The 26,574-nt window shown below is 44.3% G+C and overlaps 1 protein-coding gene across 1 annotated transcript in view; it reads left to right on the top strand.

Moving 5' to 3' along the window:
• Positions 1 to 21,554, top strand: part of Ptdss1 (phosphatidylserine synthase 1) — a 53,630-nt gene extending 32,076 nt beyond the window's left edge. The window contains exons 7-13 of the mRNA XM_013012533.1: positions 1,897 to 2,038; positions 4,127 to 4,239; positions 6,820 to 6,885; positions 13,851 to 13,950; positions 17,792 to 17,860; positions 18,508 to 18,568; positions 20,480 to 21,554. Of these exons, the coding sequence (XP_012867987.1) occupies positions 1,897 to 2,038; positions 4,127 to 4,239; positions 6,820 to 6,885; positions 13,851 to 13,950; positions 17,792 to 17,860; positions 18,508 to 18,568; positions 20,480 to 20,589 (661 nt within the window). The 3' untranslated portion in view covers positions 20,590 to 21,554. The remainder of the gene's footprint in view (positions 1 to 1,896; positions 2,039 to 4,126; positions 4,240 to 6,819; positions 6,886 to 13,850; positions 13,951 to 17,791; positions 17,861 to 18,507; positions 18,569 to 20,479) is intronic.
• Positions 21,555 to 26,574: the final 5,020 nt, after the last annotated feature.

Genomic DNA, 26,574 nt, shown 5'->3' with positions numbered 1-26,574 from the left:
TCTGGGATATTAACAATTTGTAGCTTTATTTTTCATTTTGGAATCTTCTTTTTAATTCATTATGTGGTAGATTTTTAAGTTAATACTCCAAACACTTTTTATTCTTTTATTAGGTAATGTGAACCTATATTTTCTTCTAATCTTTAATAGTGGTATCTTTTTTATTATTATTGTTCTTATTCTTATTGTTATAAGTAACTCACTTGATCTTCCTCAAATTTATTTCAGCATGTGCTATAAGGGTGAGATTTCACTTCACACTTATTGCCATAGCTAACTAATTTTTCCCATCCTTGTATTAATAATTCATTCTTATGATACTGTCTTGAACAGATTTCTTCATATTTTCTAAGGCAGTATGTGATAAGACATCAGTCCTGAAGGCCAACACTACAATTCACTTAGTCTCAAGGAGAGTGATACTGAAGCTCAAGTTTAGTGATTTTCCTGATGATCAGCTAGCTAGCAAACTATGGGATCCAAATTTGTACCAGGCTGACCTTCTCAACATGATATAATCCTTCCCATTTTTTTTTTACATTCATGCTTCATATTCAACATCAGAATCATTTTGTCAAGACTCCAAATTAGAAGCCCAATGACTATAATGAAAAAGTTTTATTTGAAATCCCATTAAATATGCAAATGACTATAGATTAATTTAAATTAAATTAATCTCTTCATTGTATTAAATACTCTGCATCTGATATGTGTCATATCTCATTTTCTGTTTTCTAGGTCTTTTCTTGTACATTTACCATTTTAAAATACAGGGCTTGGCTGGGCATTGGTGGCTCATGCCTGTAATCTTAGCTACTCTGGCTGAGATCTGAGGATCCTGGTTTGATGCCAGCCTGGGCAGGAAACTCCATGAGACTCTTATCTCCAATTAAGTACCCAAAAAAGCCAGAAGTGGAGCTGTGGTTCAATTAGAACAGCACTAGCCTTGAGCAAAAGAATTCAGAGACAGTACCCAGGCCCTGAGTTCAAGCCTCAGGACTGGCATAAAAATAAATACATAAAATAGAGGGCTTTCACACTTTTCATTTTTTTACCATTGGGCCGCAAATCTTTTTACTGCGATATTTCCCCCATATATCCTTATGATTAGAAGGCAGAGGTATAAAGGACTAGATCTTGTTTCTTTTACTGCTATGTTCTTTCCCTTTTAAAGAAAAGGTTTGTCATCTGCCTTTAGTACTTAGCCTACTGTCTGAGATATAAAAACCCTTTGCATAAATATTAATTGAATTTAATACCAGGTATTAAATGATGCTTACCTTAGATATCAGCTCTCCTGACCTAATATGCAAGAGCTAGAATCTGCACTCAGCTCTGAAGCTTTCAAAGCTAGTCTGGGTAAACCCTGGGACTATTTGTTTCTGTCTTGGGCATATGAAACTTTTTACTGAATGATTGTTAGGATTAAAGTTGAAAAGCTAAATGTTACTGTTTGTCAACTCCCAAAGTATGGGGAAGAAATAAGGATGTGGTGATCTGAGGTGTGTGGGTAGAGCAAGTATCCTTTTACCTAACACCCCCGCTAGAAGACAGCCAAGCAACGAGAAGTCATTTAATCTTTGTGGACAGCCAGGCTCCTAGGTGAATTCCAATTCACAAATGAAGATCTCTCCTGACTCCTGACACTAATGACAGCTCTGGACCCTGCCTGTCAGCACTGAAGTGTTCCCCTCTTGGGTGTGTCTCTGTCACCTTCTTTACTTGTGAAGAGCAAGACCTTGCTTTGGGTTGTTCAAATAGAAAAGACACTCTTCTATTTGAGCATTTGCTAGAATATTCTCAATACACATGTTTTTCCTTGCTGTTTGTATTTCCCTTGTCTTTGTATTTCTCTTGTCTCTGTGGATTTTCATTGGAGCCATTCTTCCCTTTCAGGGACATCCACACTACCACCGGCAAGATCAAGCGTGCTGTGTTACAATTCACACCTGCTAGCTGGACCTATGTTAGGTGGTTTGACCCCAAATCTTCTTTTCAGAGAGTGGCTGGAATATACCTTTTTATGATCATCTGGCAGGTAATTTTTTCAGATGCCCATAGCTATGGGGTAAAAAGCAACCAAAAAGCTTCTGGAAATTTAGAGTTAATGGTGGCTTACATCTATAATGCCAGCTAGATGTTTACAAGATAATACTACTCTGTAGCTGGCATATGGAATAATTAAGCCTAAATCTTTGTTTATGTGATATTGTAAAATATCAGTCTTTGAATTACAAACCAGAAACAGATGAGTACCCACAAAACATCATGCAAGGAATTAGGCATTGGATTGCTTTTCATTGTTTTTCAGATCATTTTCAAAACTAGGCACAGTGACTCATATCTGTAATCCTAGTTACTCAGAGGTCTAGATCTGAGAATCACAATTTAAAGCCAGCCTGGACAGCAATGTCTATGAGACGCCAGTTAGCTGCCCAAAAGCCAGAGGTGAAGCTGTGGCTCAAGTAGTAGAAGAGCACCAGCCTTGAGTAAAAAAAGCTAAGGAATAGTACTCAAACCTTGACTATAAGTCCTCATACCAGCACACACACACACACACACACACGAACAGACAAATTTTTTTGTTTTTTTTTTTTGTCAGTTGTAGGGCTTGAACTCTGGGTCTGGGCACTGTCCCTCAGCTCTTCAGCTCAAGGCTCTGATTTTCTGGTGTTTAAAAAATTGAAGAGTCTCACAGACTTTCCTGCCCGGGCTGGCTTTGAATTGCAGTCTTCATATCTCTGCTTCCTGTTTAGCTAGGATTATAGGTGTGAGCCACTGGTGCCTAGCTTTATTTTAATTTTTACTTGCTTTTAATTTTTGCACTTCAGGGGATCAAATCCAGAGCCTTGTCATGCTAGGCAAGTGATCTACCATTGAGCTCCATCTCCAGCCTGAGTATTTTTTTTAAACCATTCTAATTTAGTGCTTGATGTTCAGATTTGGGCATTACACTTTGGGCAATGTATAAAGAGCAAAATTGGCTCTCAAATATCTGTGGGAATAGGGAATGGGGCCTTTAGGATGTAGGTCCTACAGAGAGCTGTCCCAGTAGAGAGGAGCTGTACTTTGAAATGTGCTGTTACATAATAATAATAATCCAGATAGCCAAAAGGATTCTCATATCTCTGAAAACATCTCTGTTTTCTAGATACAGTCTTTTTTTGTATTGAGCCTCCTGTCCCCAAGGTATTTGTGCAACTTTTGGAGACTTACCAAAGAAAACCAGCTTTTGATTAAAGAATCTTTTCAGAATCATCAGAAATGTGGGTCAGGTGCCATGGCTCACTCCTGTTATCCCAGCTAACTTGGAAACCCCTAGAAGCAGTTCTTGCAGCTTCCATTTCTCATGTCTGCTTTTTATTTGTGTCCTTGAAGTCATTGTAATTGAAATGTACCTACCACTCCATTGCAATGTGTTTTCAAAGCACAGTGACCTTCCCGTGGTCTGTGCCCCTTGCTACAGGTGTGGAGACAAACCCTGGGTAGAGGAGACACATTGCAGAATGTGCTGAGGGCTCATTGTGGTGATCTGCACAGTGATGCTAAGCTTGGGGAATGGTACCACTGTTCCCAGGTGGGGCTTGAACCAAATGTTAATACCTGCATTTAATATCTGCATTAAGTGGCCAAAAGTCTGGTCCATCCCTGAGGTGTGCCAGCCACTACCTGGGCATTTCATCCTTCCTTAGAGTTGTATCTCAGGCTTCTTTGGATATAAGCTAATTTATCCATGGTTGGGCTTCTTTTAGACCTCACCTAATTTCTGTAATTTAAATGATTTGTGCTGTGCTGAAAGCATGTCTGTCAGGACCATCCTAGCAGATCACTCATGACCCAAGTGACAGTCATGTAAAACAGTAAACATGACAAATAGCTTATGTCCTGAGCCCTCATATGCTTTCCTGGCACCTGGTACCCCAGCTCCTCCTACAGGCCCTGGGCTGGGCAGAGCTCATGTGATAGTTCTTACTAGTTTGAATAGCAACCCTCGGGAGATCCCAGATGTTTTCTGTAAATGCTTTGGATGCTTGACTTATTTTTAGCTGTAGAGTATCTATTTGAGGATACAGGCTTACGATTTAGTACAACATAGCAGATGACTAATCTCTTCTCTTTTTGTCAGCTAACTGAGTTGAATACCTTCTTCTTGAAACACATCTTCGTGTTCCAGGCCAGCCATCCCTTAAGCTGGTGTAGGATTCTCTTCATTGGCTGCATCACAGCCCCCACAGTGAGGTAAGCATGCATTCCACGCTCTCCTGTTGGCTAGTAGATGTCCATGAAAAGCCATGCTAAGGAATTATGCAGCCAGAATATGAAGAAAACATGGTGCTGTCAGACCTTGGTATCATACTTGGGCTTTCAGGAAGGAAAGTAAATAATCAATGCCACAGTAACAGTACTAGTCATTATTTTAAAACTCCTTTACAATCTGTCACCCTAGTCTTCCGTTCTCTATTCTAGATGGTGTCACATACTGTTGCTTACTGACAGGGCAGTTCAAAGCCAAACACATTGACTTGTTTCAGTTCATTTGTATTGAAAAAATAGCCCTTGGGTTTTAGGGAGTATACGCTCTGGTCAGGCCAAAGATCTGCCCTTTCTTTGTGCTGCTGAAGAACACAAATCTGTAACTGGTGATCAACTAGTTATAAACACTACTGCCCTCGGACCAATCAGAATAAAGACACATAGGCTGTTAAGAGTTAGCTTTTCAGTCCTGGTGCCAGCTGTTAGCTATTCATGAGGCTGAAATCCAGAGGATAGAGGTTCAAAACCCCAATACTGCCCAAAAGAAAAACACCATCATGTTTCAATGTCTGCCAACCACGTAAGTCAAGAAGTTCACTTGTTAGGGAGAATCAGAGCCCCCAAATAGAACATTTCTTCCTGTCACCACTCATTATTATATTTAAAAATGAAAAAGCAACCTCCCAGACCCTAGATTGAACAAACCAAAACAACTAAGACATACCTGAGTACTGTGGAATTACATCCAAAATACCATGTGTCCTTTTTATTTTGAACCAAGCAGTGAAGTGTCAGTTTGTAAGCCAGCAGCCCTTTGAAGTCCCAGTCTAATACATGTTATTCTCTTGATTTAAAATGCATTTCGTTTGAGACTTCACAAGTATTTTGTTAATTTAGGCAAACTATTTTTGTTTTTGAGATAGAGCCTCACTGTATAGCCTAGTCTGGCCTTGACTTTATAATCTTACCCTGCCTCTGCCTCCCTAGTGCTGAGATAACCAGCCTGTGCCCACCTAGGAGTTGTTCTTATATAAAATTAAGAGTAAATCAATGAGAGGAGAAAAAAAAAGCCTCAACTGGTTGATCATGAAATTTCAGCATTGTTAGTATTTCCAAACAAAGAATGAAATCTAAAAAGTCAGTGTTTTGAATTTGAGAGTTCAGAGGTTTGGCCACTAACTATGGATTGCTACATAATTCATTTTTTGCTTAAAAACCAACCACTTTTCTTTTTTAAAATATTTTTTATTGAGATTAAGTGATTACATAAATTTCACATCTTTCACAGTATTGTGAGATAGTGATACTTAGTTAAAAGTTACAAACACATTTTAACCTTTACAAGGCAAATTGTCATTATCATGGTCTATAATGTTTGTGAGTCCTATGAGCTTTTGACAATACAACTATTTCTTTGACATCGGTTGATATGTACATTTCTTTCCTTTTGCTTAGTGTAAGCTGCTGCCTCTTTCCCTCTCATTCCCTCCCTCCCATCGCTGCCCAGTTCGTTTTTATCAATGTCTAGTGCAGCTGATGGGCCCCCCTCCAACTACTTTTCTTAAAGTGCTAGCCTTGAGCACAAGAAGCTCAGGAACAGTGCCTAGGCCCTGAGTTGAAACCTCAGGATGACACAGATATATATATATATATATATATATATATATATATATATATATATATACACACACACACACACACACACACACCCAAAAAACCTTCAAAAGATCAACAACTTTTTATGCTTTTACATTGTTTTTTGAGCAGTGTTATATAAGTAACTCTGGCAAGGTACTTTAGCAAAAATAAAATTAAAACTTATTTTTTGTGTTGGTGCTTAAATTTAAGACCTCCACGCTCTTGCTTGTCTTTTTTGCTCAAGGCTAGTGCTTTACCGCTTGAGCCACACCTCCACTTCTGGCTTTTTTTTCTGGTTAATTGGGGATAAGAGTTTTGAGACTTTTCTGTTCATGCTGCCTTTGAACCATGATTCTCAAATCTCAGCTTCCAGTGTAGTAGGATTACAGGCATGAGCTGTTACTGGAGAATTTACGGTGGGCACCTGTGGCTCATAACAGCTATTATATGCTGCAGCTCAGCATTTCAATACCTTTTCTGTTCTTGTCATCAACACTCAAGGTCAACAGTGTTCTGAACTGAGGTCCTGTTCTGGCTTCAGAGAGCCAAGTGTGCATTTCTTACCCCATTACCATCAACATCCTTTGTCCTAGAAGTGCCAAAGGAGACAGTTGATGAGCCCAAAGTTGACCTTTGGGAATCACCTCCAGAGAGGCTGAATTAGCCACAGGACTGCTTTGGCTCTAGGCTGAGAGAAGGCCCAGATCAAGACCATCTTGGCTGACTGCGGTTCTTCAAGTTGTACTCCCTCCCTCCTGCCCACCTTAGTGGGATTCCGAATTCCTTACAGGACTATTTCAATGGCCTGGCTTTCTGCTTCCTTGAGTAGAACTAGACCAGGCAGCTTTTACATTCACTGCCAGTGATTTCATTGTGAAGTGTCTTGTTCCAGAAGCACTTAGTAAATTCCAACTCTTCTTCTTTCAGACAGTACTATGCTTACCTGACCGACACGCAATGCAAACGTGTAGGGACGCAGTGCTGGGTATTTGGGTGAGTATCAGCTATTGCAAGGGTTTAAAAGCCATGTACAACCCTTGGCTCTGTGTGAAGTGCCTTATAATGTAACTTCCCAGAAAGAAAGATGAATAATGAATACTGTTTTGTTTATAACATGTTTCATTCTAATTTCCTCCTGTGATTTATATTAATAAGAATTACTTGGGAAATTATAGAAACAGGGAAGCTGCTGCCTTTAAAAAATGTATTAGGAAATCAGAAGATACTTTGCACATAGAATGAGGAGACTTGGTTTTGTGAAACAGAGAATGGATTGGTTGAGTTTCCTCTGAACCTATCTTGAGTTTGAGGTCTCCTCCGTCATGGACTTAACCATAATCCACCTTCTTTTGCTGTTAGGCCCCTTGAAAGAGTTGCTGGTTGTATTTTTATTGTTCAAAGAATAAACACAGACAGTGATGATAATGTATTGTCTTGTGGATACAAATGCTGTGATTTAATTTACTATTATTTAACCAGTGTGAAATAGTTCCCTTTCTTCCTTTCCCCACCATTGTACATGAGCCCCTCTTCAGTATTTCAGGCCAGTCATTGTTTTGTGTGAACACCAACCAGGCCTAGCATATCTGTATAGGAAGTTCAGTCCCTGAGGTATATAGTAGAAGATCAAGACTCAGTGTTAGTGAGTGATACTGCATAGGGGAGTTAAGGAAACTTGAAGTAAAAAAGTGACCACTTCTAATAATTTTACATAGAATAACCTTTTTGCAATTAAGAAGTCATATAAGCTGGGTGCCTGTGGCTCACACTGTAATCCTAGCTACTCAGGAGGCTAAGATCTGAGGATTGCAGTTCAAAGACAGCCTGGGCAGGAAAGTCTGTGAGATTCTTATCTTAAAAAAAGAAAGAAAGAAAAAGAAAAACTACTCAAAAAAGCCAGAAGTGGCTCTGTGGCTCAAATGGTAGAGCACTAGCCTTGAGCAAAATAAGCTCAGAGATAGTGTGTAAGTCCCAGATTTCAAGCCCAGGACTGGCAAAAAGAAAAAAAAGAAAAAAAAAGTCATACAGCCTGGTAGTGATGGCTCATGTCTGTAATCCTAGCTACTCAGGAGGCTGAGATCTGAGGATCTCAGCCAGCTAGAACAGGAGAAGTTTGTGAGACTCTTAATTTCCAGTTAACCACCCCAAAAGCCAGGTGGCTCAAGTGTAAAGCACTAGCCTTGAGCAGAAATACTCAGGGATGGACAGCATCCAGGCCCTGCCCCAGGACCAATACCAAAAAACTCCACAAAAGACAGTCCTGTATATACGTGGATGAAACGTGAGAAAGGAATGTAGAAGAAACAAAAGTGCAGACCTTTGGAGATGTAATGTGATCTTTCATTTCTTCCAAACATCTTTTGCATGTGTGTCTGTGCATGTATGCACAGTCGCAGGACCTCTCATTCCAAACAGAGATTATCTGTAGTTTTTAAAGGATAAAAACATTGATAACTCAAGTTGGATGTCAGCAAGTCCCTCTCACCCTCCAGAAGACAAAGAGCTGTTGTCAATTTGTTTCTCCTAAGTTCTGTTATGTAAGCCCATTTTCCCACTCAGGAGATTGCAGCTTTCAGAGTGATATGGCAGGTTAGGTCTCCTTTGTTTTTCATATGTGTGGCAAGAAGGAAAATTTGAATACCATCCAAAATTCTGCTGGACTGGGCAGAGGAGCCCATGTAGGCCATGGGCCTGTAGACCATTCCTCTCAATGGCTTTGCCAAGCTCTTCTTTCTCACGGATTCTTCCATGTGTGTTTTTCCTTTCATAGTTAAAAGTTCTAGATGCTATTGTGGATGTTTTATTAATTGACCTACAGGGGAGGTGGTAACAGGATAGTTTCTTTCTCATTGGAGCTGAAAACCATAGTCACTATAATGAGAGAAGCGGGAAAGGGAAGAAAGAGGGTAAGACATAGGTATGAGTAATAGAAAATCCTAGGATAGAAATCTGCTTCTTTGGACAGTGATTAAAATAAAGTAAAACACCAAAGAGGGGTGATTTAGTTTGCCTTCTGGAGAATTGAGAACTTCTAGGACAGTGATGCCAAGATTAAGTGATCTGGGGAGAACCAGTAGGCCGTACTAAAAAATAATAAATCCCTCTTCACATATGACACACAGGGACCCAGCTCAGTGCTTGATGAACCTCAGGAACACTGCCTTTGCCTGTGTTGTCTGCACTTGTCAGCAGGGGGAAATATTTACCACCCAACTCCCTGACCCAACCACTGCCTCTCAGCCTTCTTCTCCCCCTCTGCTCTACCTCTCCCCTATCTCCCTGTGGCCCTCTCTTTATTTCTTCTGCTATCCAAACAGAAAACAATCTGGCTTCCTTTTGTTAACTAGTGGCTGCTTTATGGCTTTTAGGAATGACCCCAGGCTTTAGCATCGCACATTTGGGGGGCAGGGGAGGGGAGGGTGTAGGACAAAGGTGAAACAGCCTCCCATCTGAGGCTTCCTTCCCAGCAGTTCACATATTTTTCTCCACAAGGGGGCACTATCTCTCCTGCAGATAATCCATCAGACTGTTTCTGTGAGATACTTAGCTAAATTCGGACTAACCATGTCTTATTTAAGTTGAAACATGAATTTGAACTTTAAAAAAAGCCTACTTATACTATATATACTTGTTTCACATGACAGAGCAGGGAAGGGATAGAAACTCTTAACAGAAAGGAGAGCAGTAGTTTGGAAAAGCTGGCCCCTTCTCTCTTTCCTCCCACCTTTCTGTTTCCTTTGCCAGCTTCTCATTCCACTCCACTCTAGAATTACCCCTTAATGGCGCTTTTGTTCTTCAGGCTCATAGCTCCAAATTGTCCTTCGCAAGGGCAGATGAAACAATAAAACAGAGACTTCTCTGTAGGGGGTATCCATATGGGTGACTCTGCCCAGCACTTCCAGGTCACTGTCATCACCTGGTGACTGTACTTCCGGGTCACAGTTATCCTACAGACTGACCTGTCTCAGCCTTCCTTCTAGCCCTAAGCACTCGCCTCTGTTCACACTTCCAGTGTAGCTTTAGAGACAATTTTCTTTTTATTTTGGTGGTCATGGGGCTTGAACTCTGGGCCTGGGCGCCTGTCCCTCAGCTCTTCAGCTCAAGGCGAGCACTCTACCGCTTGAGCCACAGTGCCACTTCCGGTTTTCTGGTGTTTCTCACGGATGTTGCTGCCCCAGCTGGTACTGTGATCCTTAGATCTCAGCCTCCTGAGTAGCTAGGATTACAGTCGTGAACCACCAGCACCTGGCCAAGAGACAGTTTTCTATCTGCAGTATCTTTCCTATCACTCTAACCTAACATTGTTGATCCTGTCTGTATCCTTCCACGCCATACTCCTTGGTTCAAGACACTTACCACCACCACCGCCCTCCATCCCCACCCAATGACATCTCAAGAACTCCAGCATCAGTATGTAACAGTGGTGTAGTGAGTACCCAGGATACTCTGCTCTTCTTTTCTTAAAATTCTCTGAAAGTCCTCCAGCTATTTCATCTCTATTAAGCCCAGCTCAGTTCTCACTTCCTCTAGAAAAGTATCTTGGCTCACCCCAGTCAGAACTGGAACCATACTGTTGAGCCTGGCGAGCACTGTCTGGCTTCCTGGATGTGTGTTAGTTGAGTTTCATGAACAGATACACAGCTCTTTTCCATTGTAGGGGACTAGCTACATCACGGCAGGAGAGCTGACCCTCCTATCCTTCAGGGAATTCTGAAAGCCAGTCTTGTGCCTCTGTAGGGAGCTGTGTACAGGACTCCAGGAAGGTGGCCTCGTGACCATAGCCGTAGGAGGTATCCTCAGTCTGAGTGCAGGTTTTGTTGGCAAAACAAAAGCCCTTCCTCTCCTGCCCTTGGCTTACACTCAAGCCTAGTGTTTTCACGCCCCAATTTCCATAAAATCTCTGCCTGTAGTTTTGTTCTATTTGCTGAGAAACTACTCACTCTTGGCTCTGCATTAGCATCACCTAATGTGTAGCTCTGCCAAGAGAAGCAGCAGACCAGGAACAATGAGGATCCTCTAGGGCCTACCCCAAAGCGCAGCACCTCAGCCCACCACATGTGTGTATTTGCCTTTTAACCTTGCTAAAGAAAGACGAAGGTGGCAGCAGGCACCTAAGGGTATGTAGATACATTGGCTGAATTCCATCAAACTAGAATTCGGGGCACCTGACCCAGCAAATCACAGATATTTACTGAGTTAAGAGACTTACTTCAGAGTTGTGCAATGAGAGACCCCCTACTCAGGAGGAAGGTAAGTGGTATCTCCTAATGCTGTGCCCAAGGCTTTGGCCTCAGCCCAAACTAGACTATTCAGGTCTTGATATGACAGGGACATTAAGCTTCTAGAAGGTGGTTGTTGATTTAGATTCCCTCTAGTGGCTGGGGGACAATAGCTGGTATGAATCCCTGTAATGCATCCCAGTTCCTACCACTTCTCATGACTCCTTGTCCTCATACCTGAACTGACACAGAGCCTCCCTCTGTCCATTCCTGTCTCCTCTCATCAGAAGGATCTGATTAAAATGTGAATCCTATCATGTTAAACCCTGTATTTCAAACGCCACAACTCCATTGACTAAAAGCCGAGCACTAGCATAGCCTTCAGGACCTAGATGACCCTGACCCTAACCTCCTGAACCCTTCCCCTCACTCCTGCAGTCCCTATGCGCAGGCCTCAGCCTGATGCTCCACACCCAAATCATTCACGGCTGGCTCCCTTGTCTGGGTCTGCTCAGCTCTCCCCTTCTCAGAGATGTGTCCTCGTGCACACACAGAGGCTTAGCTAAGACTCCGCCCTCCAGAGCAACCCAGACCTGGAGCTGCTGGCCCTGGACTGGTCCGTGGAAAAATTCTTCTCAATTGAGTGGATTCACATTAGTATTTAGTTTTTTTTGTTGTTGTTGTTGGTGGTGGTGGTAGTTATAAGGCTTGAACTAAGGACCTGGGCATTGTTCCTGAGTTCATTTGCTCAAGGCTAGCACTCTACCATTTGGAGCCACAGCACCACTTCTGTTTTTTTGTGGTTAACTAGAGATAAGAGTCTCACAGACTTTCCTGCCCAGGTTGGCTTTGAACTGGCATCCTTAGATCTCAGTCTCCTGAGTAGCGAGGATTACAGGCATGAGCACCTGCTTCTGGTCAATATTTAAATTGGGAAGTTTGCTCTTGTCTCTAATTCTGACTTCTCAGGTGAGATAAGCAACTAAGTTTCCCTTTGGTGACATGGAACTTCATGCGTGACTTCATTTTGATTTTCAGTCTAGTCGATGGGTGCCTGCTATAGGAACTTAGTCCCAAACAACACCCTTCTATCATTTTTATTTAATGAAGGTGTGTGTGTGTGTGTGTGTGTTTGTGTGTGTGTGTGTGTGTGTGTGTGTGTGTGTGTGTACATGCTCACACGCTGCATTATAATGGAAAATGTGTTTCTTGCCAATTCTAGTCTGCTACTCACCACAGTTTGGCAAAAACCTTCCAAGTCAACTTAGAATATTCTGTCTGGCCTAGTATAGAGGGTCACACTTGTGTTCTAAACTGGTATAGGAGTTGACAGATTAGGCTGAAGTAACCTAGCTTAGCCACCGTGTAATGTCAGATCACCAGCTACAGGGAAAGGCCTTCTGTGTGTATTGTATTGCACAGCTGAAGGGATCCTTTCTCATCTTCTCATCTATGACTGGCTTTGTTGTACCTGGGGGCTAGGGTTGGGAGGGGCAGTGGTCTTTCCAGATTCCTGCTGACCTCTCTTAAACCTTCTTTCATTGAGACTGGGAGGACAATCCCACATTGGTGGGAGGTAACGTTCAGTAGACTTTGGTTGATTTTTCTGTTTTTGCCAAAATAGTCATTTGAGGGAGCCGTATGTCTGATGCCCCTGCCATTGGTCGGGGACCCAGCCAGGCCTTCTTGGCCCCCTCTTGCCTTTGTAGCAAATACCTGTGTGTGTAGGAGCACAGCAATCCCTGGCTCTCCAGATTCCTTCTGGAACAAGGAGTCCCACAGGTGGAGTTGTCTGAAATCAGTGTCCCCTGCTGCTTTTGGGAACCATGAACAACTATATAATCCTCACCGCTAGCCTCTGAACCTTAATCAAAACCTCAGTGTTTTAATTAAAGGAGACATGGGGAGAGGATGGGGGGGGGAAGTTTTGTATTTAGCAGAATTGCTTCCAAATCAAGAGAAGGTGGGAGTGTGTTGTGCCTGTAAAAGCAGAGGATTTTTCATCTGGAAATTCTTAGAAGGCATGCAGAAAATGCAGTTGAATACTTTCCAGGTGTCAGCTGACCCATTGGTGGGCTCTGGCGCACCCTGGTGGCGGCTGAGGGCAGTGGGCTCCAACTCAATGGTAGAAGGGGAAGGAGCTCTCCAGCAGCTAGAGTGAGTGAGCGAGCCATCTCACAAAGGATGTGAAGGATACAGGTTCCGTGTTCCTGAGAGTATCCCCAGGGGCTCGGATGGGAGGAGAGGGTCTGAGTTCTGTGATACCAGGAGCCCTCAGCTACTGAAATCTGAGGTGAGGAAGAGGTGAAAGGTATTCTTTCTTTCTTTTTTTCTTTTTTGTCAGTCATGGGGCTTGACCTCTGGGCCTGGGCACTGTCCCTGTGCACTTCAGCACAAGGTGAGCGCTCTACCACTTGAGTCACAGTGCCACTTCCAGTTTTCTGGTGAGTCATTGGAGATAAGAGTCTCACAGACATTCCTGCCCCAGCTGGCGTTGAACCACTATCCTCAGTTCTCAGCCTCCTGAGTAGCTAGGATTACAGGCATGAGCCACCAGTGCCCTGCCAAAAGGAAGTACAGTGGGCTGGCACAATGTGGGTCTGTAAAGGGCCTGCTGTGAGGGCTGCAGCAGAAACCTGTGGCTGTTTACCTTTTCTATTTACTCGTGCCTGTTTCTGAGGACGTCCATGCCCTCATAGGAAGAATTCATATTTATCCTCTTGTTCTGTGTCTCCATAGGGTCATTGGCTTCCTGGAAGCTATTGTCTGCATAAAGTTTGGACAAGATCTCTTCTCTAAGACTCAAATACTCTATGTTGTGCTTTGGCTCCTTTGTGTGGTAAGTGATTACTTTTATGTCCACCCCCTCCCAATGTTAATTAAACCCCCATGGTGTCTCTTGAAAATACAAAACTAGAATTATTTTGGGTACCAGGTCTTCTTAGAGATTCATAGAAGGATGTTCTTAGGGGAACGTGCCTGACGAGCATGGAAATTTTCCCCTCTGGCACAATCTGGACCTCAGGTTTGGACTGGAATATGACCTGACTGGGCAAATGTGTGGAGAAGGAAAGAGGGAGGAAGGAGGGAGGAAAGAGAACGGCTGTCCAGAGGGTCTGAAGGACCATCATGTCCCCACGGTGCCTCAGGGTGCTGATGATCTATTTGGGGAGTGACAGGGTGCCCAGGGCAAGTTGGAGGAGGACAGAGGTCACGTGACCTGCTTAGGCCAGGCTGTGTATGCCTGTAGTTAGAGCCTCAAAAGGTTGGTAAGTGAGGAAATGATGTGCTCTGATTTGTGTTGCAGAGAACAGGAAGATGAGTTGGTGCTGTGGGGTGGGTCCTAGGTGACAAGTGTCTGGCATTGAAGTCTTAGGCACTGAAGTTCAGAGGAAGGCCTGCTTTTGAGAACCGGTCCAGAGGTCAGCTCAGCAGGGCACCCGTCCCCTGTGATTGCTGAGGGGGAGCTTGAGGACAACTCTAGGTTTCCACTTTGAGCTAATAGATTGAGGCAGTAGGGGAGGTGCCCGTGAAAGGAGGAGGCTGATTTGGTTCTGGGTTGGGATTGCAGGAACCTTTTGAATTTCCAGGAAAAGACCTGTCTCTTTGGGAATTCTAGTCTGCCCAGGGCCAGTGGAGTGTCTCGGTCATTGGAAATAAAGGATGTAGGAGCTGTTGGGGGAAAGATGGGGGGTGGGCAGCTCGTTCAAGCCATGGGATTCTGTTGAATTAGGAGACATCAGGGAAGCTGAGAAGCCAGTTGAGGATGAATTCCATGGAGCAGCTGGATTTAAGAGGCAAGACAGCAGGAGGAACAATCACAGGGCAGGGAGACTGAAGGCAGACAGAGTCTGTGATTGAGGATGAAGGACTTTGGTAGAAGAGGCCACTGGATTAGTCAGCTTCCTATTTCTGTAACAAACCTAAGATAATCAACTTGAAGAGAAAAGATCTGTTTTGGCTCACAGTTTTGGAGGCTTCACAGATCATTTGGTCCTATTGTATTTGGGCCTATGGTGAGGTAGCATATGGTGGTCTGAGCACATGGTAGAACAAAGCCTGTTCACCATGTGGTGGGAAGGGAAGATGGAGGGGCCAGAGACCCATTTTTCCCCTTGAAAGACACCCCCATCCCCTTGGACCTAAGACTCCCCACAGTACTTGCTTCGGCAGCACATATACTAAGACTTCCCACTGTGTCCCACCATTTAGAGGTTCCAGTACTTTGCAAAGTTTTAAGTCAGGGGAGCATGCCTTTAATACATGGGCCTTTAGGAGACCTTCAAGACCAAAACCCATTTACTGACGAAGGAAGAATGGAAACAAGATCCTTGCTGTTTTACACACACACACACACACACACACACACACACACACACACACACACACACTGTGCCCTTTCTTAAAGAGCACGAGTTAGCTCAGGAACGAGACAACCATTGTTCAGTAAGAGAGCATTAAGTTACACTGTGCCTCCTACACTATTCAAAAATGAAGCCCCTAATTATTCCCCTTGCTGGGCAAGAGACGTGCATAGAGCTTGAGATTAATGTGGAAGCAAGGATCTCCAGTGCTGATGAATACAGTTGTCTGGTCAATAATCACGAATCTTAATGCTCATTATCATACCAAGGAAACCAAGCCAGAGCATTTGCACCTTCCTTGCTACCACACCTGCAGGTCACTGCCGGCCTGCCTCTCATCCCATACGGTGTTCTTTTCTCCCTTCCCCCGCCCGTCTTTAAACAACATTGGTACAATTGCTGGTTTAAACCCAGACTTTGACACTTCAAATGGGTACGTGCCTACGTATCCACAGGTGTGATTGCAAACCTGTAAATTACAAGCTTTTGTCTCCTGGCAGGAGTATAAAAATGAGCCTCTTTTACTCAGGTAAAGTGGTAGATTTAGCAACCACAGCGGGTCCTTTGTGCAGGGATCAAATGATGAGCACCTGTTGCCTGCCACTTGCCCAAGTTTTTCTGGCCCCTCTGCAAAGCCGGCACTGCCTGCGGCTGGAGGGAGCCCCAGCTGCTGCCTCACTGAAGAAGGGAAGAACCCTCCCTCTGGTGGTGAAAGTTTGCAATGACAGGCTAATGGAGGGTTCCACCTGCCTACCCTCCCCAGCCCACAAGCCAGCACCAGGTTTGCCAGGAAGAATCTAACTTCCAGCCTTCTAGTGACGCTCAGGTCAGCCCGATGTGCCCACTGCAAAGGACCTAACACACGTACAGTCTGGTGCTGTTGAGCCCAGGACTTCACATTTGCTCTGCCACTTGAGCCATTACACCCTGCTCCTCCAAAGCCCTTCGGTTTGTTCTTTGTTGTTGTTGTTTTTTTTAATTGTTGTTTTGCTTTGTTTTTCATTTGGTTTTGCTTTGTTGGGTTTTGAACTTGGGGCCTTCACTTGCTAGGCAGATGCTCTAGCACTTGAACCACACTTTGACCCTTCTTCACTATAGTTAATTTTAGGTAAGGTCTCTTATTTTTGCCCAGACTACCTGAGTATGATCCATCTATCTGTGGCTGCGTGTGTAGCTTGGATAACAAGTGTGCACCAGGCATACACAGCTTTTTGGTTGTTTGAGATGTGTTCTCCCTAACTTGGTGCCTGGCTTGGCTTTCAACCTCAGTTCTTTGCAGGTGTGAGCCACCACACCCAGCTGAAGTTTTGGACTCTTGTATAGTCATCGCTTGATATCCATGGGGGATACCAAGGTCCACTGATGCTCAAGTGTCTTATATAAGATGAACAAAGCCTTTGCACATAGCTTCTGCACATCTTTCATGCATACTTGTAATTCACCTCTAAATTATTTACTATACTTGATGTATAACACCAAGTGTTAATAATACCTAAATGTAACACTTAATACAATGTTATGCAATATGGACTGTTCAGAGAATGGTAGTATAAGCACAGTTAATATATTTGATCCACGGTTGAGTGGGCACTGGGGGGAGCTGTGGTACAGAGAAACAACTATTTTCTTTCCTCATGTTGGAGTATCATTTGAGGGAAAGAGTGTGGGTAACCCTCTCGGGTATGCATGGACACATGTCTCATTTCGGTCAGATCCTTTTAAAACATGGCTACCTCTTTATTCTCCTGTCTACTTAAGTAAGAGACCCAAAAGCTATAAGAACAGAGGTCAGGATGGGGCTGGTCACTCAGAAGCCACTGGGAAAGGGCAGCCTTGTCTTGCCCAGCTCTGCTGGACACTGAGCTGTTTGTCCTTCTTGCCCTCAGGCACCTTTGGGGCAGGGCCGAATGAGACTTCTTTTCCATTCAGAAATTCTCCTTCCCCACCCTGAGTCTTAATGCCAGTGATGAGGGCAAGAAAATCAGCAGTCCAGAGCCCTCTCATCCAATCGGATTCTTCCTGAACAGAAGTCACAATGCCACTCCCCCATCTGAGATCATTTTGCAATTCTGATGTAGTCAGAAGTGGCCACTGTGGCCTCATCCTAACTTTCTTGGTTACAAGCAGGTGGCCCAAGGCCCACTCATTTTCCTGTCAAATCTGGTCATTGTGTAACAAGCCTGTCTGGACAGACGGCAGAATTGTGCTTCGCCCTCCTCTGTGGTTCCCATGGAAACCCAGAACTTCCCGGAAGTAGAGCACTTTTGTGCGTCATCATTTGTAACATGGCTGTGTGTGTGTGTTTCTGTCTTCCAGGCCTTTACCACATTCTTGTGCCTGTATGGCATGGTCTGGTATGCGGAGCATTATGGTCACCGGGAAAAGGTGAGCAAGCGGCAGAGTTGGCCTTCCTTTAAAGTAATCTCCTCAGGCCTAGAGGGTAGCCCCAAGCACATTCACGGAAGAAGGGGGCCTTGTGGGGGAGGGGGTGGTCCTTAAGTTCTGTTCCAATAGAAACTTAACTGAGCCAGGATTCATTCTTTCACTAGCTGGTCCTGCTTCGGTCTGGGCAGTCAGTAGGTCGGTATTTGTAAGAGGGGTTGAAATCTTAGTTATATGTTTTATAAAGCAGGTAGAAGTGGGAAAGCCTTGGACCCATCTCTTGGGGGGTTTGCCTCTTCATGAGATCCCGCCTCGCCGGTCCCATCTGCAGTCAGCAGACACCTGCCTTCCCTCTCTTAGTCCCTTAGAGGCAGAGCAGTAGAGACTAGGTGTGAATGGGTTTAAACACTAGAACCATCTTTGTCAGCAGTGCTTTTTTTATGCAAAAATAATGCCTTTATCCTTTAAACCTTTAATGTAAAACATAAGGCACTTTCTAGAAAGTTGCTTCTCTATGACTTAACAGAAGAGCTTTTTTGTTTTGTGGTCGCTCTCTAGGTTAGGATGAGCTCTAGGGTCAATTTTTGCCCAGCTAGTCCTCATAGAGAAGCCTGAAATTCTTTTCTTAGTAAGCCTGTCTCTCTCCCTAGACCTATTCAGAGTGTGAGGATGGCACGTACAGTCCGGATATCTCCTGGCATCATGGGAAAGGTAGGAAAATTATCTTTTTCTTGCTTATTGTTTAAAACTTTCCTGGGTCCTCCCTCTGTGCCTCTGGGGTGATTGATACTCAGTCTCTGAGCACTGGTGATGTAGACCTCAAAGGCCTCAGATCTCTTGTCACTTACTAAGTAATACACATGGGCTGGAAGTGATAGTGATACCTCCAGATACTTGGGAGGCTGAGGGAGGAAGATCACAGCTGGCTTGAGCAACGGTTAGTGTGAGACCCTACCTGAAAAGGCAAAAGCACTAAGCACATGCCTTGAAGGCTAGGCACTTACCTAGCACGCAGGAGGCTCTGAACTCAACCCCTGGTACTACAGGAACAAAAGGAAGGAAAAAAAAAAAAGGAATCCTGCACCACACTCACAGAATCACAAGAATGTTCTTCCTCTGGGCTTTTGTCATGAGTGAAAGGGTTAGAGAGCGCTGTCCGGGAGTGGGGAGGAGGAGGAGGAGGCTTTCAGAAGTGGGTCAGCTTAATGGTATTTGTGCAGGAGGCAGAGCAGGGGAAAAAGGGAATTATAATAGTGTAGTGAAGGATCATCCATTGGGCTTTCTCCAGAGAGGGCCCTGTGGTCATTTGAAAGAATGAGATTTGGTGGAATCATGAAACTAGAAGGCCTCATTGGCCAGTGGTTCCTTGTCAGTTCTTATGAAGTTATTGGGAAGTAGGGCTGAGGGGAGACAGGAGCATGTGGGGAAGATGCTCACTGAGCCAGAGCGGTCTCCTGCCTACAGTCCCCAGGGCCATGCTTTTACAGATGGCCCTGGAGAAATGCAAGTATAAACCATGCTGAGTTGCTGTACAGTTTCTTACAAATCCAGGAAATCAAGCCACAGCTGTTTTGTAATGTTGATGTAGATGGAGAAGGAATTGTGCCTCAAGCCCACCTTCTTTAGAACCATTCACTTTTAGACTAATCTTGGTCTCCTTTGGATTCTCCACTGAAAAGGATTCAGCAGTGGTAGACAGAACTGACCAAAAAAAAATGCCTGCAGAGTACTAAATGTGTGATTTCAACTAAGAAATGATATTTACAGTGAGACAAACCTTTTGTCTGGGGACTTTCCCTTTTTTTGATGTTGGTAGAGGTTTCCCCTAAGGCTACATTGGAGTCCTAGAGTAGAGAGTACTTTGGCTCAGTGCTTGGCCAGGGGTTACCTGTAGCCCAGGAAAACTTAAGACTCTGAGGCTCCATCATGGTCATCAGGGATCTTTGTAAGAGTGTTACTCCTCCTTAATGGCATTAATTTTATAAAGTCAAGAAACATTTCTGTTGGGCTCTGGTGGCTTATGCCTATAATGTTAGCTACTCAGGAGACTTGAGATCTTTTCTATGGCTCAAATGGTAGAGCACCAGCCTGAATTCTAAAAGCCAATGGAGCATGATCTGACCCAAAGTCCAAGCCCTTGTACGTCTATAGACACAAAAAGAATCCTTTCCCAATTGAGAAGTTTAAAACCGTGCAAGGTATGCAAACTTGGCCAGCCTGACCTTTGGTTTCAAGGTCAGGATGGACACCCATGTGGTTTGAGTTTCAACAGTCCTGTAGTTTGTGCTTTGAGTTCATTGGTACTTGCTAAGCTCCTCCCCTTTGTCATCATCACAGTCTATCTTATACCATGTGAATGTAAAACTTCAGAAACCACTTCATTTCTGTATGGTTGTTGCCTTAACACACCCAAGGCACCACCTGAACCCAATTCAGTGCTGAGCTTTCTGCGTGGTCAGCCTTCATTTCTTAATGAGGGCGCTAGAGGGCGAGCGGGGATCAGGGATGAGCCTGTTCCCAGCTGAGCAGGCCAGGGCTGGTTGGTAAAGGAAGAGCCACATCATAGGAGTTTTGGAAGCCCAGCAGCGCCTGGTGACCATGGACTCTGCTTCCCTTCACCAGGTTCTGAAGATAGCCCACCCAAGCATTCAGGCAACAACGAAAGCCATTCTTCCAGAAGGAGGAACCGACATTCCAAGTCCAAAGTCACCAATGGAGTCGGGAAGAAATGAAAGACCCTGGTTGATCAGAGATGTTCCAGAGAGTGCCTAGAACTGCAAGGAAACAGGACTCATTTGGACCTTCCCATCAGGAGATCAAAATATACAGGGCAAATAGGAACAGGAAGGGAGTCAGGGAGGGTCCTGATTTGAGAGCATAAGTCTTGTTTCCCCAAAACCTGGCCACATCAGACAGACCGTTGCCTGGAGTTCTTTGCCAATCTGGGGTCTCTCCTAACTTCAGCCCTTGGCATGAGGTCATTACTAACACTGCGGTGTGTTGGAAGGACAAGGTAGCTACTGGCTGTTCCCGAGAGCAGCTCTGTGCTGCTGTATCTTTTGGATGCAGATGAGCTTCTTCATTCAGAACAGCCTTAACCAGGTGGTTAATGGACTGGTCACTGGCTTTTATTTTTGTGAGTCTGTCTTTCCATTTGATTTAAGTTGAGGCTACTGGACTGTCTCTTATTTTGTTGCTTTCAAGTCAGGAAATTTAAAAGCCTCCAGAATCCACTGCTGAAATTGAACACAAGAGGGGGCTTTCCTTTTAGAGACAAATTGGGGGGCAGGGGGAGGAGAGCAGGGAGGCTTTTGTGTTCCTCTCTAGCAACTCTGACCCCTTTGAGTACATCAAGCTTTCCACGTTAGGTGACCAGCAGTCTGCGAAAGGCTGGCTGCCTGTGTTCCCAGTGGCAACCTTTTTGTTTCCTTCCAAATGTTACGTGTCCAGATTTATCTACAGCACACAAAAGCCACCCTGCTGCAAAAGGGCATGACACCATGGCTCTTCCTCTGCCAGGTGCCTTCTCCGTGTGCTCGGGTTCCTTCCACGTTGTGTTTGCCTGTGTTGTCTCTTAGTCCTGTGTGAGGTTCTGGTGAGTATTACCTTTCATCCGTGCCATGCTCTAGCACATCCTCATAGTTTTCCACCTCTGATGGATTCCAGTTTTAAATAAAACAAAACAATTCACATTAAAGCCTGTTGAAGGTCTGTCTTTGCAAAATTCCTATCACTGGTATTTCCATGGTTGGCAGGAATCTGTATTGTTCAGGTACCTTTAGGGGAAAAAGTATTATGCCTGTGTGGTTTATATGGTGATGAGGAACAAAAGAAAAATATTTATTGTAAAAGGCATATATATATATGTATGTATGTATATATGTATCCTCGTTCTTGACCTTCCCATATTCTAGTTCATGCCCCATTGGAAACAAACAATATAGTCATTGTTTTTCCTCTATGGTATGGTTACTGGGTTGTATTTTCTTTCTCTAGCAAGTAGAAGGGTCATACTTTTTTTTTTCCTGCTAAAGAACTCTGAGGTGAAGGGGTTAAATGAATCATGCAGAGCCGGGTCACATCCTGTGCTCTAGGCAACAGCTCTGTCCAGAGCCACCCACAGACTTGCTCCTGCAGCCAGACATGGCAGGGAGCAGAGCATCCGCGATCGCTGGCCCACACCATGGGACAGATGTATGGGGAGCTGTTGGGGGTGATTCTGAACTTCCCTTTGCTTTCCAGCAGCATCTGAAGCCTTCCAATAAAAGTACTGAAGAGAAAGAGGAGCCTACTGCATACCTGCCTGCACCTCCACCACCGCCCCTCCCCCATTTGAACCCAGGGTCTGGAACATATTAAGCAAATGGCTTTGCCAGGAGCTTTTGCCTTGCACTCTTCCCATCTGAAGCGTTTTTGAATATAGTTACAATTTCTCTTCTTTTTCTTTTCTTTTTTTTTGCTGGTCTTATGGCTGGTCCTGGGCACTCAGGGCTAGTGCTCTACCACTTGAGCCACAGCACCACTTTCAGCTTTTTTGAGTAGTTTATTGGAGCTAAGGATCTCGCAGAGTTACCTGCCCATGCTGGCTTCAAACTGTGATCCTCAGATCTCAGCCTCCTGAGTAGTTAGGATTACAGGCATGAGCCACCAGCCACCTGGCTTATAGTTACAATTTTTAACTTTGCAATAGATAACATTTGTTTAGTTTCACTCTGCATTTTGCTTTCTGAACTGGGAAGGCTTACATTCTTCCTCCATGGTGTCTGTACCCAAGGCATATCACTGAGAGTTTTCAAGTTTGTTTTCCAGCAGAGCTGGGCCTGGTACCAAAGCACTCTGATGGCTAGTCCAGTTCCTCCAGAAGAGGTCCATGACTTTTCTCTACCACCAGAGAGAGGAGGTGACCTATAGATTGGGGGGTTGAGTTCAACTTTGCTGTGGCATAAATCAAAGAGCAAAATATACATGAGACAATTTTTCTTCTGTGGCTTTGTAGGAAATAGCTAGGAAAGCCCTTCAATACTTTCCATACATTTTCATTGAATTTAAACTTTCTTTTTCCCCTTTCAGTCAGTGCTGTTGACTATAGCAGTTACAAAGCCAGTACTTTCCATGACTGGCCAGAGCCACAAGTACCATTTCTCCTCCCAACCACACTGCTGGGCTTGGCCTACTTTTCCACCATCTCTATGGCAATGGGCTTAACATTGATGAAAATAGAATGTCTCAAAGTCAGCCTTCAGGATCTGAGATGATTTGATTGTACATCACCTCATACCAACTACAAATTACTGTCTTTAAAGACAGCACTGCTGAGGGCATGAAGCATGATGATTGCTTTAATGCATTTTTCTCCATAGATCTTACTGTATTGAGTGTTAGGCACTCTAGTTTGCTTGTCATTCAGTTCTTAGAGTGACGCTGAGTTGTCTCAGGCCTCATCCACTGTTTTTCTGTCCACTTCACCATTTGTAAAAGCTTTGGCCAAACTACTCTCCTGGTTGTGCTAGTATTTGCCACTGACATGTTTATACAATGACAGAAAGCATCCTGGAAATGCCTGTCTTCCTTACATCAGGACTGCTATTTTAGCTCCAGAGTCAAGTTCTCACCCAGGAGAAAGAAAACTCATTAGCAAGTTCATCAGCTTCAGCCCCATTGGTCTTTCCTCATAAGCCACTGACTCCATAGCATCCGGATGCAAAGCCTGCTGTTGTTGAAAGTGGACTTGCAGAGAGTTTTGGGTTCAGTGGTGCACTAAGAAGGAAGGAGGTTGGACCCAGAAGGGTAGGTCTAGTCTATAGATTGGGAAAGAAGAAATGTAACTGTTGGAGCTGGATTGCAATGAGCCTGTTGAGCCTGCAGTGTATTCTCTGCTGTCTACATTGTACTCAGTGGCTTCTGTGAACTCCTGCGCCCAGCAAGATGTGTACCAGATGAGTGTTGTTAGGACAGCTAGAAACCCCACAGGCAGACCATTACAGTGCTTGATGTATTTCCCATTCGTGTGATGGAAATCAGAATGTGAGAGTGGGCTGTGACTGTTGATAAGTATTCCATCACCTAATGGAACACCTCTTTTTTATACATGTACGCACATTTCCAGGACTAGTTGAGATTTTGTTCTTTGCAAGGGTCACTATGGGAATGGTTGAGCCTGGTGGATTGCAGTATTGCTAACTCATAATTACAGCATTTCTGCTAACTAGTTTTTATTCTAAACCTAAAGATACATAGGTGAGCGTTGCAGTACTTTTTAAGACCAAATTTTGATGCTGTAAATAAATACGGCCTTTTGAAACTGCTCTCTTCGGTGAATTTAGAGGAATCATTGACGTCTACAAAAGAAATGAGGGACTTGTATTGTTTTTATTGGTAAGCATACTGAAACCCTTGCCTCTGATGTCCACTAAAACTGCCATTAGTACATTCCAGAAATGTCATCTGTGGTTAGGCGCTGGTGGCTTGGACCTGTAATCCTAGCCACTCCAGAGGCTAAGATCTGAGGATTGCAGTTGGAAACAAGCCTGGGCAGGAGAGTCTGTGAGCCTCTTATCTCTAATTAACTACTCAACAGCCAAAATCGGAACTGTGGATCTAGAGGGCTAGTCTTGAGCAAAAAAAGGTAAGGGACAGCAACTAGGTCCTGAGTTCAAACACCATCCCCTTTGTGGCCACAGCCCGACACCTACACAGGCTCACAATAAGCCCAGATCCCTTTCAGGCTTCACATGGCTCAGGTGAACTTACACTTTGTAATTCTCAGAAAGTGTGATACTCTTGCTTGTTGAAAACCAGTCTCCAGGTTCAGCTTACCTGGCTGGCTAAAGAGGTAGGTGACAGACAAGCTTTCTACCCAGAGTCATAGTAAAAGAGGCTCCCAAGCCAGCAACCTTATTGTTCTCATGGAGAAGAGATTGGAGCATCCAGTTAAATCTGCTCCTCTTCTTAAAGCTCAACAAAGCCACTAACATCTTTCAGAAAGATATTGCCAGAGGGCTTTGCTTTCACAGCTGAGTCAACTCCTAAGCCACTTCAGCTGACCTGGGCTCTTGTACTTTTTGTGCTTTTGTGTTAATGACTGTGTTTTCTTCGCTGTTGGAATGTTCTAAAAGCATCATGCCGCCCAAGGCCTGCATGTTGCGGGGCCCCATGATGCTCTGGGATAGCAAGAAGATTTCCTCACCACCGCCTGACCTCCTCCTGTTCCCAGGAATCAGAACTAGAGTTCCAGGGCAGGGTGTGTCTCTTTTCTGGATGCTGAGTAAAGGGGGCTTGTGGCTTTACAGACCACAGGAAATGAGATGGTGTTCCCGCCCCCCTTTTTTTCTTTTTCTGCCTTTAAAAGAAAATGATTTCTTAACATTTCAGACCAAAGAACCAAAAGATTGCATTTTCACATCTGAACTATACACACAATAGCCTTAATGACAGGGTCAAGTTGCAGGCTGAGTTGTAGAATGCTCTGTGCTTGGAAATGTGTGCTATAAGCCTGACTCATCCCACTGCCCTAACAAAGGGGTGCTTGCGCTCTTCCTGGTCCATCTGACTGCTATGTAACATCATGGGCTGGTGAGGTAATTTATGGGGCAACTCCCAGGACAGAATAAAAGATCTTGAGCATGCACAATGTTTAGGATCCTTCACCTTTGAGTGAAGGAAACCCATTCAGGAGCAGGAGAATCTCTCCAAGGCTTCCTTATGACTAATCTTCCAGACAAAGTCTTTTGGGGGATAGATGCCCCTGCGTAGGGCTCTTAGAAGCTCCTTTTGCTCATCAATTTCCCTACCAGCCAGCAAGATTGGGTTTGTTAGTGAGCCAAGTGTAACATCTTAATTCTAGAGGAAAGGGCATCGCAGATCCCCACAAAAATAGCTGTTCTTTCTGAGTCCTGTGACTGTGGTGCTATCTTCTTATTTCCCAGGAACCAGAGGCAAAGAGAGGCTGGGTACTTGCCTCAGGCACATGAATCTTGGAGGAGGAGGGTGGTTTTAGGTCAACCTAGGACCTGAGATTCTTTCTGCCTTCCAGATTCCTTGGCTTGTGGTGTGCACAAGTCTTATGCCCCGTTGCCAGACCACAGGCCTCACAGATCCCTACCCACCTCCCTCCTGACCACCCTGAGCAGTTGAAACATGGATGATGAACAGCCATTTCCTTTGTCTCTCTCTCCTTACAAATAGCCTCAACTCTCAGGGACTCACTTCCTGATCAAATATCAAGCTACTCTGTGGATATTGGTTCCAGGTAACATTGACTGGGTGTGGGTGTAGTAGAGGAAATGACTGGTGTTAGCTATCAGTGTCTGCCATGTTGGATGGGTAAATGGTTCCCAGTCTTTCCACTCCTTTGTGGCTTAAATGGGCCAAGATGTCATACAGATCTCTGTATGGGCCTCCCCTATACAGGGTTTTACCTCTTCTCTCCACCTAGGTACTTTTTCTGGTGGTTTGATGCATGCTTTAAGCCATTGGAAGGCAAATCCTGTCCTCTGTAGCAGCTCCCTCTGCCCTCAGGAATGTGATTTACAATCAGCAGAGGCCATAAAGCTCTGCTCCTCACCTCTGGAAAACAGCAAGTATGGGAAAGAATGTAAATCATAAATTCTGAATTCCTATGGTCAGCGATAATGTAATGGTCTGGGTAGGATTTTTTTTTTTAATATGGGATGCATATGGCTTTAATTTCTGAGACCTACTCTCTTATAAACACCTCT

Source organism: Dipodomys ordii, unplaced genomic scaffold (assembly GCF_000151885.1).
Source record: "Dipodomys ordii isolate 6190 unplaced genomic scaffold, Dord_2.0 Scaffold17, whole genome shotgun sequence".
NCBI classification, from domain to species: Eukaryota; Metazoa; Chordata; class Mammalia; order Rodentia; family Heteromyidae; genus Dipodomys; species Dipodomys ordii.
Note: the sequence above shows the minus strand (reverse complement) of the source record. Positions and strands in the feature narration are given on the sequence as shown.